Source organism: Panthera pardus, unplaced genomic scaffold (genome assembly GCF_024362965.1).
Source record: "Panthera pardus isolate Hobbes unplaced genomic scaffold, ASM2436296v1 HiC_scaffold_8, whole genome shotgun sequence".
Classification (NCBI taxonomy): Eukaryota; Metazoa; Chordata; class Mammalia; order Carnivora; family Felidae; genus Panthera; species Panthera pardus.
This window is the reverse complement of record NW_026527013.1, coordinates 58,130,416-58,144,237: the sequence shown is the minus strand read 5'-3', so window position 1 is coordinate 58,144,237 and position 13,822 is coordinate 58,130,416. Positions and strand designations below refer to the sequence as shown.

The 13,822-nt window shown below is 44.5% G+C and overlaps 1 protein-coding gene and 1 long non-coding RNA gene across 3 annotated transcripts in view; one reads left to right on the top strand and one right to left on the bottom strand.

The window, feature by feature from the left end:
* Positions 1 to 3,557, bottom strand: part of RUVBL1 (RuvB like AAA ATPase 1) — a 43,675-nt gene extending 40,118 nt beyond the window's left edge. For both annotated transcript variants that reach the window (XM_019430998.2, XM_019430999.2), the window contains exon 1: positions 3,308 to 3,557. In XM_019430998.2, the coding sequence (XP_019286543.1) occupies positions 3,308 to 3,448 (141 nt within the window). In that variant the 5' untranslated portion in view covers positions 3,449 to 3,557. The remainder of the gene's footprint in view (positions 1 to 3,307) is intronic.
* A 7,752-nt stretch (positions 3,558 to 11,309) lies between these two features.
* On the top strand, positions 11,310 to 13,582 carry LOC109256027 (uncharacterized). Its single transcript, XR_002075474.2, has 3 exons — positions 11,310 to 11,576; positions 12,445 to 12,555; positions 13,080 to 13,582. It is a non-coding gene; the product is annotated as an uncharacterized LOC109256027 (long non-coding RNA).
* The last annotated feature ends 240 nt before the right edge of the window (positions 13,583 to 13,822 follow it).

Sequence of the window (13,822 nt, the reverse complement as noted above, 5' to 3'; positions counted from 1 at the left end):
GACAGAAAGGCCGCAGTGACCAAAGCATAGCTAACAGGAGAATGGGAAGATCAGGTCGAAGAGGCAGGCAGGGGCCAGGACTCAGAAAAGAATTTTAGTAAAGTTTAAGTTCATCTACATAGACTATTCATCCCAAGATGATGATTTCTTTTTTAAAAGACCTTGATGGCTGCTGTGTGGAGAACGGATGGTAGGGTACAAATGGGAGCAGTGATTTTTAGCCTGGGACCAGGGATAGACTTCAGAGGCCCAACACCTCCTGAATTTCGGAATTAAATTGAAAACAAAATTGTGTGTATATGTTCCCATATGCATTTTTCCAGGGAAGAGAGTCACAGCTTTCATCAGATTCCCAAATTAACTCATTAAGGGTTAAAAATCAAGGCACACACTACTAGTTGGCCATCAATTAACTCCCAGAATGCTGCGAATGCTGCACATGAGGTGAACACTAGGGCGCCATAAGATGTGAATGTCTTTCAAATACTCAAGAGTAAATTGCTTGATGATTTCCTAATACACCTCTGAATTCTAACTTCATTCTAACTCTCTGAATACTATTAAACCATTTATAGCCATATGTACACATACATATAGATATATAAATGTGTGTATATATAAATTCCATAAATGGGCTACTGATTTTTATGTTTTAGGATATTAACTATAAAGAAGGCTGAGAGTCACACTTACTGAACACTTACATCCCAGGACTATCAGGTTTCTTACACTGATTTAACAACCTAACATATAACTGTTAAGGGTGCATCTCCTTGCCTTAGGGCAGGCTACCACTACTTCCCGTGGACTGTGGAGAAGTACCTTGGTCCCACACTTAGACAGCCACTACAAAAATGTGGGTTCAATGGTGCCTGGGTGGCTCAGTCGGTTAAGTGTCCAACTCTTGATTTCGGCTCAGGTCATGATCTTACAGTTCACGAGACAGAGTTGGGCTCTGCTGTGTCAGCACAGAGCCTGCTTGGGATTCTCTCTCTGCTCCTCCCCCATGCTCACTCATACACACTCTCAATCAATCGATCAATCAATCAATAAATAAATAGGGGCGCCTGGGTGGCTCAGTCGGTGAAGCGTCCGACTTTGGCTCAGGTCATGATCTCACAGTTTGTGAGTTTGAGTCCAGCGTCGGGCTCTGTGCTGACAGCCTCCAGGCCTGCTTTGGATTCTGTGTCTCCCTCTCTGTCTGCCCCTCCCCTGCTCACACTCTGTCTCTTAAAAATAAATAAACATTAAAAATTTTTGTTAGATAAATAAATAGGTGGATTCAAAGTATGCATGTGGATGGGCTATATTCCATTTTTGGCTCAGTTGGAAAAGCAGTGCCCTGAACAGAGCCCAGAAGGTATTCTTCAGATATATTGCATTTCTAAGAAAATAGAGCCACTCACTATGGTCTTCCTTAATAATGGAAGCTCATAATCCTCTGTACTCTTTGGAAAGAAACTTTCCAAACTGTCGATGTGTACTCTTACTGACACACTATGAGCTCTTCCATTTCTCTCCCTCGGTTTAAGCTCCAAATTCTCTCCAGTGACATGTATTTAGTGAATTCTAAAATTCTAAAAAGAACTGGAAGGGCCTTTAAAAGATTGCCTCATCTAACACTCAGATGAGTGGATGTTAAGCACCAGGGAGACTGCTGATGTGACCAGAGTCATGCAAGAACCTGGAAGCTGCAGCGGAATGCCTATTAATTCAATAAATAAATAAATACTGCGCCCCGTTAACGAGTAAATATAATCATATTTAACCATCTCTATTCTCAGGAAGCTCATATTCATAAGGAAGCATAAAACATCAGAATTATGAGCATGAATTCTGGAGTCAAACAGACTTGGGTTTAAATCTTGTCTCTACCACTACCCACTGAGTGACCTTGGACCTACCTACCTAACTTCTGTGAATCCAAGTTCCTAATCTGAAAACACAGTTCATGACTGGCACACAGGCTAAAGGGTTTAGGGGTAAAGTGTACTACAGTCTGCAACTTACTTTGAAATGCAACAGTAGATTGGTGGATGGATCAATGAACAGATACAGGATAAACCAAACGAGTACAATGTTCATTGCACAATTGGGCACGCAGGTGCCTATACAAGTCTTTTAACTTTTTCATATGTCCGAAAAGTGGCATAGTAAAGTAGGGGACAGACAATTATTAGGGTGGAGGTGAAACAAGACACTGGAGATAAGAGCTGCCTGGCGCAGAGCAAGCATTCAACCAGTGTTAGTTAGCTGTTTTCAGTAAAACATCCTCAGTAAGCAGAGAGGGACTGGATAAAGAAGCTTCAAAGTCACCCTGACCTTGTCAATATTTCCTTTTAGAAAGACGATGCTCAAAAGAGAAGCCAGAGGCTTTTCTTTGGCCCTTTCTTTTAGCACAATCAGCCTAGGAGGCAATAGCTTTAACCTCACATTAAGTGCAGGTTTCTATAGCTGATAAGCTATGAAAGGCCTTGGCATGGATCTGATCTTAGAGCACAGCAGGCAGAAAAGGGGCTGTAATATCACAGAAAGAGCACTGCTTTGAGAGTCGGAAAGACATGGGGGTACAAATCCCAGCACTACCATTGCTAAACAGTGGCAAGTGGGTAAGTGAAGTGACCTCTTCCACCCTCAATTTATTCATCTGCAAAAAATATAATACGAAGAGCGTGAATAGTTTTGCGATTATATTGTAGGTGAAATGAGTTGGCATCACTGCCACTTAAAAACAAAAAGTGGATTTGACTGGAACGGTCAGAAAGGATGCTCCTCTCCCTAACTCCCACTTTCCTCCTTCAGCTCCCAAGGCCTTGGAACGAAAGTGAGTTTTCTAAGGTTGATCACTCCTCTACTTTAAAGCCCCCATAGACTCCCACTGCCGTTCACAAAAATCCAAATTCCTTACCAGGTCCGACAAAGTCCTGCAGGACCTGACCTCCACCAAAACGTAATGATTATTTTATTTACTGGTTAAACGTTTATCGTCTCTCACTACACCAAAATGTAAGCTCCAGGAGAGCAGGGACCTTAACTATCTTCTTCCCCCCTTATCCCTGCGTCATGGCACAGTGGACGGGGCTCAATCGACACTTGTCAATGAAGTGAAGCAGTCAACCGTTCCCGTGGGGGCGGCACCTGTTCTCCTGGATGGCCCCTCTCCCACTCCCAGGGTGCACCTCCCTCGCCGACCCTCGTAGCCCATTCTCACTGCCCTACGGAAACTTCGGCGGGGCACCCAAGCGCGCACCCCGCCCTCAGCCCCCCACTTCAGCAGCCTCTCAACTCCCAGGCCGGCCCGCCACACCTCTCGTGCGTTCTCCTGGCCCACGAGCCCCGAGGCCGCCTGCTTGGCCAGGCCGCTCTCGTCCAGCCCCAGCCCCTTCACGTGGCTGTGGGAGGCGATGCGCTGCGTCTTCGTGGTGCTCTTCACCTCCTCAATCTTCATCTTGCAGACGCCGGGAGCCACAGCCTGCGTGGAAAACCGGGAGCAAGTACCACACGCCCAGCACCTGGGTTACCATGCGGCTGTTACTAGGGCGGTTTGTCAAGGCCCGCCTCACTCAGCGTCCCATTGGCGAGGGCGGGAACGCCTCCGCTCCCCCATTGGCTCGTAGCCGCGCCCATCGCGACTGCCGGCAGGGTTCCGCCCACCCACTTCCGGCTGTGCCGCGCGCTTGGCTTCCCCCGCAGCCAGCGCTTCCTGCCCTGACCCTAAGTTGAAAATGCAAGGGGACCTCCTCAGGAGTTTGGCCTTGGAGTGGGGCGCTGCACCAAAGTGAGGTCCTGGAGTCTGGCTCTTAATTGTGCCACTATGTATTATCTTATTTGAAAGTCATACCCTTCTGCGGAGCTCAAGTTATTACCTCCGATTTGGAGATGGGGAAAAGGAGGGACTTATCTAGAGCTTAGGACGCCTTGCATTAGGGTTGAGGCAGACCTGAAGTTAAATGCTACTGTAGTAGTTTCTGACTCTCGCATCTTATACTTAAATACTATTTTTGAATCTAGGTTTCTGTTTGCAAGATTATTAGGTCAACGTTTGTCTCTCACTAAACTGCAGGCATTAGGAGTGTGTAGACCATGTTTGTGTTCATTTTAACTCAATTGCTTAGCACATAGCCTGGCTCACAATGGAGTCTTCTTATGAATCCAAATAAGGTTCTAAACCACCACATACACGCTTGAAATCCTGTAGTTTTGCTGCATGTATTTTATTTTTTATTTAAAATTAAAAAAAAATTTTTTTCAAGAGAGACAGCTCAAGAAGAGGAGAGGGACAGAGAGACAGAGAGAGAGAATCTTAAGCAGCCTGCATGCTCAGCGCAGAGCCCAACACAGGGATCAATCCCATGACCCTGAGATCATGACCTGAATCTAAATCAAGAGTTGGATGCTCAACCAACTGAGCCACCCAGGTGCCCCTTACTATTATTATTATTATTTTGCATTTTGTATTTTATTTTATTTTATTTTATTTTATTTTATTTTGTATTTTAAACAGTAGGTTTTATGGGACTTGGTAATGGTTTCTGTCAGTGAATGGAAGCTTTTGGCAAATCCTTGGAAGGCTTGAGTTTGTTACAGGTGGCCTATGATTCGTCAACCCTATGACACTGAGAAGGTTGCTTAGCACCTCATAGACTTTTTCCTGGTCATTACCCATAGGTGAGGAACAATTCTTTCACCCTGTAAAGAGGAAAACTTTCCCCCAACTAGTAGTCGAAGTGAGGCACTCTGTGGGACTTACTTCTTTGTGTATTGTTCAGTTAGGAGAGAAGACCTTTCCTACATTTAGTATTTTAAGCCCCAAACTTTAGCACGAAGAGAAGGATTTCCTTCCAGCTGATATGAGTGGCGAGGGTTGGGGAATAAGGATTTGGGAGCTCAGGGGAACTCAGTAGGATCACTTGATCCAATGGTTTTCAAACCACATTCCCTGGGGTTGTAGAATTCTTTTGTGGCCAGTAGGTGTGGGGAAAGGGAAAGCTGAGAGGCAGGATGCCAGTCCAATGCCCCCACCTCCCCTTCTACCAGAGCTGTTCCATCACAGATCGGGCCTAGCCATATCCTCATTTCACAGATGAGGAAACTGAGGCCCTAGGAGGGGTCAGAGTTTGTCCAAGATCACAAATTGAGAAGTGCCTGGCAAAGCCTAGACCCACATCTGGTGTAGAAAAAAGCTGGGTCTGGTTGCAGAACCAGACGGCTTCTTTCATTTCAACAGAAGACTATGCAGCAGGCCATTGTCCAAGATACACAGGTGAGTAAAGGGGAGGTGAAGCCCACAGTAGTGGACATATGTTGCCTACCCAGCATCCTCCTGCTTCTTCTGGCTACCATGAGTCTAATTTTCTTTCGAGAGCCATCCTTCTTTGACTTTGAGTCCAAGTTGTTTGGATGGGTTGACCCAACCACAGCTTTGTTTCAGGAATGGATATGGGACCCTGGCCTGGCCTATCAAAGTATCCCTTCTCCCCCCCCCCCCGCCCCCCCCACAAAAATGATGATTGGTTCAGCAATGTGAGCAGACAGTCCAGTGACACTGAATCCCAGTCCCTTTACTGGAAATACCAAGAAAGAGACTTGAGTCATGGTGTTCCAGGTCATCTTTGCCACTTCATGCGAAAACTGCCTAAGAATAAAGCCAACACAAAGGAGAAGAAAGCTGGCCAGACATTCCTGATGAGATCTTTTACATTCCCAGGTACAGCTCTGCCCTACTTGCAGTGTAAATGGCACTGACATTGGGGCTTAAAATAGTTTGAGTTAGGTCTCCATCCATGGGTACTGATGAAAGTCCTTATCAGTGTGATGACATATATACAAGTAACTGTGTGGACTGCTACATTCCCGAGTTGTGCTGGTTGAGACTCTCAGACCTGCCAGCTCTCTCATTTTACTTCTGTGACCCTTGTTCTTTCATCTCCAGTTCCTCATCTCCTCTTTTCTCCAGTCCAAGTTTGATGATCTCAACCAACTGTTTCTCAACCCCTTCTGCTTCTTCTTTGCTTTGAGTTCTTTCACACCTGACCTTGGAACCACAAGCCCAGATCAAACCTACCTCTGCCCTCACCACTGCCTCAGGAAGGCATAATAAAGAGTAATAAGCCCTCATATATATGGTCAAGGGTGCCGAGACCATTCAATGGGACAGTTGGAAAGGACAATCTCTTCAATGAATTGTGCTGGGAAAACTGGATATTCATATGCAAAAGAAAGAAGTTGGCCCCTTATACAATATACAAAAATTAACGCAAAGTGGATCCAAAACCTGTGTTGAGGACCTATAAAACTCTTAAGAGAAAACATAGGGGTAAATCTTCATAATCTTGAATTTGGCGATGGTTTCTTAAATATGGTACCATATTTAAGCAACTAAAGAAAAAAACAGATAAGTTGAACTCAATCAAAATTTAAAACTTTTGTGCATCAAAAGACTCTATCTCTCAACAGAATGAAATAATAATGCACAAAATGGGAGAAAATATTTACAAATCACGTATCTGATGAGGATTTAATGTCTAGCAAATACTAAGAGCTCCTACAGCTCAACACAAAAAAATAAACAACCCATTAAAAAATGAGCAAAGGACTTGATAGACATTTCTCCAAAGAAGATGTACAAATGGCCAACTAGCACATGAAGTGATACTCAACATCATTCATCGTCAGGGAAATATAAATCAAAACTGCACTGAGATACTATTTCACACCCAGTAGGGTGGCCTTAAGGAAGAATAAGGAGAAAGGGAGAAGAAGAAGAAGGAGAAGAAAGGAGGAGGGAGAGGAAGGAGAGGAAGAAGGAGGAGAGGAGGGAAGGAAGGAAGAAAAGGGGAATGAAGAAGGAAGGATGGAAGGAAAGGGGAAAGAAGGAAGGAAGGAAGGAAGGAAGGAAGGAAGGAAGGAAGGAAGGGAAGAAGGAAGGAAGGGGAAGGGAAGGAAAGGGAAGGGAAGGGAAAGAAAAAACCAAAATAACAAGTATTGGCCAAGATGTGGAGATATTGGAACCATCGTGCATTGCTGATGAGAGCGTATAATAGTGCAGCTGCTGTGGAAAACAGTTTCTCCTCAGAAAGTTAAACACAAATTTTCCATGTGACCCAGCAATCCCACTCTGAGGTATATACTCCAAAGAACTGGAAACAGGAACTTAGGAGCTAGCTACACACCAGTTTTCATAGCAGCATTATCCACAGGAGCTGTGATACTGTGTTTTATAATAAGAAATACATATTTGGTCTGTTAAAAAAGAAACGAGACCTAAAATGGGGTCACTTGTGCTAAGACCCATGGCAGCAAACAAGACTTAATTCCTAACCTGACTATAGTTTCAACACCTTCCGGAAATATGGCTTTAACCAGTCCATCTGGAATTACCTGGTCAGCACTAGTGAGGTAATCTGCCTAATAGACCCCTGCCTTCCTGCAGAGGAAGGAGACCTGGCCTGAAACAATCCACTCTTTGCTAGAAACTTCCTTTTTCTCCCCCCCCCTTCTTCCTATAAAAGCCTTCCATTTTGTACAGCTTCCCAGAGCTCCCTTCTATCTGCTAAGATGGGATGCTTCTCAATTCATGAATTATTAAATGAAGCCAATTAGATCGTCAAATGAATTTTGTTTTTTGACAGGTCTTTGTGCTATTTCTGGCATCGAGCTCCTAAAGCCCTTGGTATTTCCCAAGTGATGGGAGCTGGAGGTCTATGACGTTAATAAGGTGGCTTTTGGATGGCACCTTAAGATGGAGGCTGGCTACCAAGAGAACCAGCCAAGTGATTAAAGGGTTGGAACTTTCAGTCCCATTCCCCTGGTCTCCAGGGAGATGAGAGGGGCTGGAGGTTAGATCAGTTGCCAATGACCAGTGATTAAACAATCATGCCCATGTAATGAAGTCTCCAAAAAAACCCAAAAGGATTCAGAGAACTTGATGAACACGTGAAGATTTGGGGAGTATGATGTGCTTAGGCTTCAGGCTCTTTCCCCATACCTTGACCTATGTATCTCTTCATCTGGCAGTTGATCCATATCTTTTGATATCCTTTGCAAGCTTAAAAAACAAAATTCAACGGAGTAAATTTTAAAGATGTTGTTGGCTATATTCAACAATTCACGAATCAGGCAGCATCCAATGAGCAGAAAGGATCTCCAAGGAGCCACACAAAATGAAAGGGGGCAGAAATAAGAAAGTCCCACTATACAAAAGAAGTGGGTTGGTTATTACAAGGTTCCTTTCCTTTAGGGGATGCAGGGTCTATCAGGGAGATTATCTAGTGCTGATCAGACGATTCCTGATAAGGTTTAAGATTCCATTTCTTGGAGAACCAACACTAAGTCTTGGTTTGGTGATGTCGGGCTTAGCATAAGTGCGTCCATTTTGAGCTTAGTTTCTTGTTTTTAACAATTCCCCCCTTTTGATCAGACTCTCAGCCAAACTGAAGGATGTGATCAAAATGTAAGGCATCAGCGCTCCTCCCAGCGGTTGCTCTAGAATCCTCCATTTTTTGTTGAATTTTGTGGTATTCACAGGTCACAAAGTGAGGTTTGCATTCTTAAAGTTAATCGTTCTCTTCATTCCTTTTCTGACAGTCTAGTCTTAGGGAGATCATTTGCATGGTGATCAATGGCTGGGAATGTGCATTTAAAGCTTTTGAGAGAATATGTCACACCAAGGAGCCTACTATGCTTATTATAAGCAGAATAATTCCCAACATGTGGAGTGCACTTCAGAGCCATGGTCCCAAGATCCCAGCCAATCAGCAGTAAGTCAAAGAAATACCCTGTTGAGGGAATCTCTTTTTAAAACTAATTGGCTTATTCAGTGATCTTGGGTTTCCACATCCTCACCTACATTTGGAATTACACGCCTCTCTGATTATTGCCAACCTAATTGGCATGCTTGTTTTTTCTGCCCTAGGCTGATTTCTGAGGACAGAGCAGACAAAGAGAATTTTGCTGGCAACTTAGAGGTGGTACAAAGACATAAAACTAAATAATATTGATTTTTATAGTAAGAACATGAATGCCCTTCAAATTCTCTCTCAATAAGTCTTAGGGGGGCAGAGTGTAACTTTAACCCCTTTCTCTCCCTAAAGACTCTGAAACTAAGGTTTGTGTGGTTCCTGTGTACTTGTTGCAAGTGACAGTTTTTCTACATATAGGAAAATACTTTTATTTAAGTCAAAAGGCGGGTTAATTTAAAGAAACATATTAAGTGGTAGGTGGTACCTGGATAGGACATAAATTATGAAGATGGTGCACATCATTGGGGTTAAAGCAACCTAACATAGAACAAGGATCAGCTGGCAGGGAACAAAAGGATCCTGCGTGGATGATCTGGATTCAAATCCCGATGTTTTCCAAGCAAGTTATCTCTCTAGGTCTACTTCCCCGTGCTGTAAAACAGCAGTAACAACATGCATGTATGAGATTACTAAGAAAATTAAATGAGATCTTTTACAAGGGGCTCTATCATTGGGAAGGGTACAGAAAGTGGTTTCAGATCCTTGGAATATAGAGGCATGGCTTTCCGCCCCACCCTTGAATATTTGCCTTCTCTGTGTGTATCCTGGCCTTAGTGGATAATTTTGTCATGCTTTTTCAGCTGAAACAGTATCCCAGGGCACTCACAGGAACTGCTGTGGAGAGTAGAGGCAGAAGTCAGGCTGGGGACAGGGGTCAGGTTAGCAAGATCTAGTCCTCTGTCTCCTATTGTAACCCCCTCTGCTGGGGACCAGTGTTTCCATTTCAGCAGGGCACATCCTACTGCAATGGGGAAACCTGGCGGTGGTGGCATCTGCTGAGTCCCAGTGTTAGCCTAGGAAAGCAGCTGGGGCCTGCAGCTCCTGAGCACCTGTGCTGGGGTCACACGGCAGTGGGGGCAGAGGTCAGGGTGGCCTGGATGAAAGCGGCAGATCTGAGCAGAAGACACACACTGAGGCTATTTACCGTGTAAGTCTTAGTGATCCTCGGGTCTAAGATGTGGAGCGAGCCCAGTAAAGACCCCCTACACCTCTAATCAGGTGGGAGGGAATTAGGAGATATTCATTTATGCAACAAATATGAAAATAGACTCAGTACTCCAATTAAATGCTTGCATTCATTTCCTATTGCTGTGGTAACAAATTGCCACAAACTTAGTGGCTTCAGCCAACACACATTTATTCTCTTACGGTTCTGGAGACCAATGTCCAAAATGGGTCTTAATGGGCTAAAATCCAGGTGTTGGCAAGGCTTCATTCCCTTCTGGAGGATCTAGGGGAGAATCCACTGCCTGCCTTTTCCAGCTTGATTCCTGGCTTCATGTCTGTCTTCTGTCTTCAAAGACAGTAATGGCCAGTGGGGCCTTTCTCATGACACCATCTCTCTGAATCTGACCCCCCTGCTTTCCTCTGATAAGGACTCTTGTGATTTCATCAGGCCCGCAGGATAATACAGGATAACCTCCCCTTTTCAAGATCCTTAACTGAATCACACCTGCAAAGTCCTCTTTACCATGTAGGATAACATACTCACAGGTTCTCACAGGATACATACTTACAGGATAACATGCTCACATACTCAAAGGACATGGACATCTTTGGAGGCCCATTATTCTGCCATGGCCAGGCTCCCCTCATGGGATCCCATCATAGCCCAGACCGATTTGTATAGGTTTTAGTCCAGTGTCAGAGAGCACACTTTTGTATTGCTTGCCCTGGAAACAATTCCAGGGTTTTCTCCAGTTGTGCTAACTGGGTCACATGCTCACTACCCAACCAATTGCTATGGCTGGTGGACTGGACCTCAGTCTCAGTCTCACTCTGGAACTAAGTGGAGTCAGTCCCCATAGTGACCTGGAGGAGAGAAGGTGTGATGCCTCCAAGGAAAATCATGGAGGCTTTCAGGAAAAGAGGGAGTGGATGCTGGCCAATATAGACTATAATGATCTTGTAAAACATTATGATGTCCATATGTAGGCAGAAGAAAGGGTGAGTCACACAGCCAGCATGAGGTAGGGCTATGATTTGAAATTGTGTGGGACCAGTTCTTGCCAGGACACTCTCTTCTTCACCCTGTGTCTAATGTGGCATTAGAAGATCTGTTTAGTGCTGGCAATGTCATGTAGCACACAGCTGGTGGCCTGAGTGACAATCTCATTCGAGGTTAATATAGGACATTTTGAGGAAGGTACATGGTTAACACAATCACTGGCAAGGTAGATACCCTCAGAGAAAAGGGAAATTTCCATTTCACTCCTAAAAGAATCTTTAGAAGCCAAAACCTAAATCAAAGAGCAAAGTATAATAACTTCCTCTGGGCAAATTTATAATTAATCCTGGATTAATTGGCCTTAATGAAGTTGAATTAATTACTAGCTGCTTGTAAAGAACTTTGAACTACCTTAGTACAAAATGGCATTAAAGAAACAGAAAGGAACCAGCATCGCATTAACATTAAGAACAAATCCCAAATAATCGCAATTCTGCAGGCCGTTTCCTGTCAATCATTTCCCAGGGACCATGCTCAGCCTGTGAAACTGTGGGGGACCCCGGAATCTGCCGCAGAGAAGGATGTATTTGTGGACTGGAAGTTTGGGGGTGAGTCCAAGAAACAGGAACATTTGCCTGTGTCAGGCCCTGGGCAATCAAAGATGTATAAGGGATCCTCAGCCTACTAGGATGCTGGTGTGGGAGTGTAGGGGGGAGGGAGGGGAGGAAGGGTGGCTTCAGAGCACCAGCCTGGCTTAAAGCAAACTCAACTCAGTGGAATTGATGTCAGGGCAGAGACAAAATTGACAACAGAGGGGCATGATGTGATTTGTATTTTGTTGGTGATAGCACCCCAGTTCCCATAGGGAGTTTGCCCCACTTTCCTCCTGGCGCTTGGAGTGAGCTCGTGACTTACACCTGGCTAGGCAGAGCATTTAATTACTCTGCTTGGTGCAAGGACACACAACTTTATCAGGGACAATGGGACCTGATGTGGGGAGTTGGAGTTGCTGAGGCTGTAAGGATAGAGGTGCTGGCAGCTGTCTTGTCACCATGAGGAGAGAACGTGCCTGGAAATGGAAGAAACCCAGAGAAGGGAAGAACAAAGCTGGTGGCTCTGTGCCATCGTCTGAGCCCCTGGGTGAGGCCGACATGAAAATGGGCTCTTCCTCTAGACTTTTTAGGTTTATTTAACTCAACAAACATAATACAGCACTTATATACCAGGCATTGTTCTAGGTGCTACACAAATACCACTTCATATAATCCTTGCAACTCTGTGAGTTAGGAACTATGATGTCCTCCTACTTCACAAATGAGGGAACTGAGGCACAAAGAGATTTTGTAACTTGCCTGAGACTATGCAGCTTTCAAACAGCGGAGGTGGGATTCAAGCATGAGCACCCAGCTGCTAGGGCCTGTACTTTTAACTATACCACGGGCCAGTGAATTTCCTTTTTGTTTTGTTTTGTTTCAGTCAGTTTCATGGAGGGTTTTTGTCATTTACTTCCTCAAACTGTGACTAGTGCGGAACATAATAAGGAGGAAGCTTCCTGAAGTTGTGGCAGGCCAAAGGCATAGCTGTTGGGTGAGTGTGGAGCAAGGTGGATTGGCACTGTCCATTCGCAGGATTGCACAGGTTCTTGGTGGCCAGAGAGGAGCGTGGCGGGTATGGGGCGGGGTGACAAGTCCGTCTACAGGCAACAGTGAGAAGCATTTATAACTCTCCAACTAAGGACTAAAAATTAAAGGATCTTAGTCCCACTGGTGTCTTTAGGACATTACTTTACTTTTAATTTATTTTTGAGAGAGAGAGAGAGAGGAAGCAGGTGCAAGGGAGGGAGGGGAAGGGGGAGAGGGAGGGAGAGAGTCTTAAATAGGCTCCACGCTTAGCTTGGAGCCCGACGCAGGGCTCGATATCATGCCTATGAGATCATGATCTGAGCCAAAACCAAGAGTCGGATGCTTAACCGACTGAGCCACCCAGGCGCCCTGACATTATTTTACATTAAAAAAAAAAATTACTTGTTTATTGAATAGGTAATACTCTTGCATAATTTAAAAGTCAAAACTGCCAGTGCACCTCCAGTAAAATGTCTTCCTGTCTTTCAGTGGATGAACGGGTAAGCAAATGGTGGTCCGTCCACTCAGTGGAATACTACACAACCACGAGAAGGCAATCACGATGTGGTGACATGTGGCCACGTGGATGAATCTCAAATGCACTATACTAGGGGTGCAGGAACAAGGTGCAGGAACAAGGAAGTTACACCAGGCATTGACTGGTTTAAGATTCCATTTCTCGGAGAGCCAAATTTGTAACTAAGTTAATGCTCAGTTTGGTGACACAGGGCTTCACATAAGTGACTCCATTTTGGGCCGGTTGTCGTGTTTTTAACAAGGTTGAGGTTCAGGGCAGGCTGTCCCCAAATATGTCACTTTGGCATATGGATTATTCGGAATTAAAGTTACTTAGGACACAGTGCAATAAAACCATGCTGGCCCTCTTTTGTCTCCCTGAAAGCAGGAAATAAATTTCCCATACGAAGGGTACCCGGGTAGAAGACATCCTTATTGCCAGAGATGGGGAATTCAGGGCCCAGAAGGCTGTATAAATAAACCTCGTTTACTTCTTCGCTAATTTGCTATGCTAAGCCCAAGCTTCTTTTTCTTGTCGATTTTTCACAAATGTATTATTTCTTTATCTAAAACATAAAAAAAGCTGTCTGCTCTGGTCACTTCTTTGAGTCTCATATTTTTGTGAGTTCTCATATGTACAAAACCAAATTTGCCTGGCTAACTTGTGAATCTGTCTTATATCAATTTAATTATTAGGTTAGCCACAGAATCTAAGA